The 3,893-nt window shown below is 35.6% G+C and overlaps 1 protein-coding gene across 1 annotated transcript in view; it reads right to left on the reverse strand.

Moving 5' to 3' along the window:
• Positions 1 to 3,519, reverse strand: part of LOC102251554 (glyceraldehyde-3-phosphate dehydrogenase, testis-specific-like) — a 15,868-nt gene extending 12,349 nt beyond the window's left edge. The window contains exon 1 of the mRNA XM_014534019.1: positions 3,453 to 3,519. Within this exon, the coding sequence (XP_014389505.1) occupies positions 3,453 to 3,519 (67 nt within the window). The remainder of the gene's footprint in view (positions 1 to 3,452) is intronic.
• Positions 3,520 to 3,893: the final 374 nt, after the last annotated feature.

The raw sequence follows: 3,893 nt of genomic DNA on the forward strand, positions 1-3,893 counted from the left end.
GGTAAGAGATCAACCGAAGGACTTGTATGCATGCATATAAGCATAACCAATGGACATAAGACACTGGGGGATAGGGGAAGCCAGGGGAATGTCAAGAAGGGGGAAAAAAGGAGACATATATAATACTCTTTGTAATACTTTAAGCAATAAAACAAAATTTTTAAAAAAATTGGAGAGTAAAAAAATAATAAAGGAACTACAAGAACTGCATAAAGTTATAAAGATGCTAAGGAACATCAAAAGTCCCGTGGATATTCAGTTCATCATACATGTCTTTATCTTAAAAAACCCCCAAAAAACCCACAAAAGTGTTCTTGATGGGTTAACAATATTGTTTTATTTTTTGGAACTTGAATAATCACCAGATTGATTTTACCACACTTGGATTAAAATCTGAAGATAAAAGTGATTTTTATCTATGGCTACTTCAGCTCTACAATGGCAAATGTAAGTAGTTGGGACAGAGATGGTATGGCCCACAAAAAGTCTAAAATATTTACTATCAGGTCCTTTAAAGAAAAAATTTGCTGACCCCCGATCAAGATTACATGGAAAAAGTTAAAGGGTCTAATTTACATTTTTAGACTTGTACAAAAAAGCCCTGAAAAGGAAAGTGTTTCTATCCAAACCTCACAGCTGAAGTTTCTCCCTTAATCCACCTCCTTATTACCATCCCCTAGTCCAGTGATGGCGAACCTTTTGAGCTCGGCGTGTCAGCATTTTGAAAAACCCTAACTTAACTCTGGTGCCGTGTCACATATAGAAATTTTTTGATATTTGCAACCATAGTAAAACAAAGACTTATATTTTTGATATTTATTTTATATATTTAAATGCCATTTAACAAAGAAAAATCAACCAAAAAAATGAGTTCGCGTGTCACCTCTGACAAGCGTGTCATAGGTTCGCCATCACTGCCTTAGACAGTGGTTCTCAACCTTCTGGCCCTTTAAATACAGTTCCTCATGTTGTGTCTTTTGAGAAAATTTTTTAAACTTAAACTATATAGGTAGGTACATTGTTATTAACTTAATTAGGGTACTCCTAAGGCTTAGGAAGAACTACACTCAAGGGGCCAAAAAGCCGCATGTGGCTCGCAAGCCGCAGTTTGCCGACCACGGCCCTAGCTCATCAGGGCTTATAACTGTGAACAGTTTATCATAATTAAACTTTATGATTAAAAAACTATGTTATATCAGAATTCCACATCCACTTGTAAATTATCCTAATTCTTTTTCCTAAGTTCTCACATTGTTCCCACTTTTTCAAAAAGAATAGTCTGATTTTTATCTACAGTCCTTCTGTTTCTTACAACTCTAGATTAATCTGTTTCTCTGCTCCTATTTCCCACACATATCTTTTAAATAATACTTTCTTATGTACATGTTCTTAGCATTATTTTCTTCCAGCTCCACACTTGCTCATGCATCATTTATCTGCTTCTACAGCTTTCATCATCATTCAGTACAGCTACTTCCCCCTCGCTTTGACCTTTCCTTTAAACATCATACCTGCATTTCCAAATGCTATACATCTTCATTTGGGTGTGTTGCTTTCCTGTTCACATTTGTCTGGTTTGACAAACTGAATTTCCTTTGACATCTAAATCATTATCTCTGCCCACAAAAAGAAATCATAAAATGCATTCAAAAATAGCGATTATTCATTGTTTACATTCCCTAACTCAGTTAATTGCATCACTTTCCAAATGGTTTCCAAAGCTAGACACAAAGGAAACCTCTCAACAATCTACCACTCACATAATTTAAAATTCTTCCTGCTATCTGCGGCATAGGAGTTGAGTCATTCTCCCCACTCACACTCCTGTGCCCACCATTCTAAATGCAGGTGACGAACAATAGGTGGTCATAGTTTGGCTCAGTTAGATTTTGGTTTGAATCCTATGCACCCTGGCTAGAGAAGCAGGGGAGAAGAAAAAGAGGACTGAGCAAGGCAATTAAAAAGGCCGCTGAGGGGATTCTCAGGGAGGAATAAGATGATTATAAGAAAAGAGAAGCTGCAGAAAGAGCAGCGTTTTAGGTTGCTTTCCTATATGACCCCTTAAATGTTTTCTCATTAAATCTTTAGTAAGTCTATATTCCTAAGCGATACCCTTACAAATTGAATTTATTTAAGGGCTAAAACTGAGTGCCCTGGCCTGGAGATGTGTGTGAGGTGAGTCTAATAAGACTTTGGATTTTATTGAACTGTGTACATATTTGCTTCCACTTTTATTTTGTAAATTTCTTTGAAAGCATGAATCATGGTTTATAGTAACTGATCTCTGTTTATGCTATTGATTTGGATTCTATCCATCTCTCACCTGTATTTCTCCTGTAATTTCTTTTTTTAATACTATCTCTGTGTCCTATTCTCCCAATCCTTCATATTATAACCAGCTAGACAAATGAGTTGGCACTCTTCCACAATCTTACCTCCTATATCTTATCCCTGTCCTATATCCTATCACTGTCACTAGCACAGCACACACTCAAAAACTCCTTGCGCCTATTTATTCATTAGTTGAATCAGAAATTTAAAGATAAGATTCTTTAGAAAACAGCTCTTCCGTGAGACATCTTACCCATTATCAAACAACTGCTGTTGGATATACCCCCTTCTCCCATTAAATAACATTTCATATGGGACACTTTTAACGAGGCTCGTGATATTCTATCTTTAAAGCTCTCTCTTCCAGTGTACTAAATTGATGTTTAAAAGTATGCCAGACACTGTTCTGACAGTGCCAGTGAACAAAAAAAGACAAAATCCTTGCACTCATTCTTGTTACATTCTAGTACAGAGAAAACAAATAAATAAAACAAGAAAATATCAGATAATGATGTGATAGAATTCAATTACTTTAGATCTTGCTTGTGTACATTGTAGAAGATAGGCAGATGAGTTCCTCTGACATATTTGAGCGTGACCTGCATGACAAGAAAAAAAAAGACAGTTATGGAAATATCTGAGGAAAAAGCATTCTTGGCTGAGGGAATATCTTCAGTGATAGACCAGATCTATCATCAAAAGATCCTGTCAAACACTGCAGTTTTTATTATCTCTGTTTCGGTCGTTAGAAATTTTGTGGGCAAAAAATAAACTACTAGTGTCAATCCTTCTCTCTCCTGCCCAATTCCTGCCTTTCAGCATAAAAGTCAATGTTGTAACTATTGTCTGCTTACAGTTGCTACTTAATAGTTGTACTACAGTGAGACTTCTCAGTGAAGCCTCTACTACACCAAGTGTTGCCAAGAGGAGCAGTCACCCCAAAGTCACTGTTTTACTGTTTATATAGGACCAAGTGTCATCTTCTTCATTCTACTGAAAGAACATGGTTTCCCAAGTGGGGTATGCAAAACAATGGGGAGTAAGAATAAAATATTAGACTTGATGCATATTAAATATATGTTTATAAAATATGAAGGGATGTATGTGTTTCTAATACTTACTGTGCTGGCTGACATTGCTGTCCTCACTTGTTCCAGAAGTCAATACATCGCGGTGTGGGGTGGGCATTGAGGCACTCATCAGTTGGTTTCCTTTCTGTGAATTATACTGTACCACAGTTTATGTGCTACCCAGAATGTCATCAATATGGTTAATTTTTATAAAATAAGATCTTTAAAATAATGATAATTATTATATCTTTATAATAATACTTTATAATAAGACAAGGGTTGACCATGAAAATCATTTTTACCACATGGTAACCCATTATTGGTTTTCTGTAAGAAGCATTGTTCAACTGAAAGCTGAATAACACTTCTCTATAAAAATGACCTGACAAGTGTTCACAATTTTCTGACCTTTTCTATGAATACAAATGACTGTGAGATTGGTTTTTTTTACTTTTATTTTTTATTGTTTAAAGTATTACATATGTCTCCTTT

Source organism: Myotis brandtii, unplaced genomic scaffold (assembly GCF_000412655.1).
Source record: "Myotis brandtii unplaced genomic scaffold, ASM41265v1 scaffold124, whole genome shotgun sequence".
NCBI classification, from domain to species: Eukaryota; Metazoa; Chordata; class Mammalia; order Chiroptera; family Vespertilionidae; genus Myotis; species Myotis brandtii.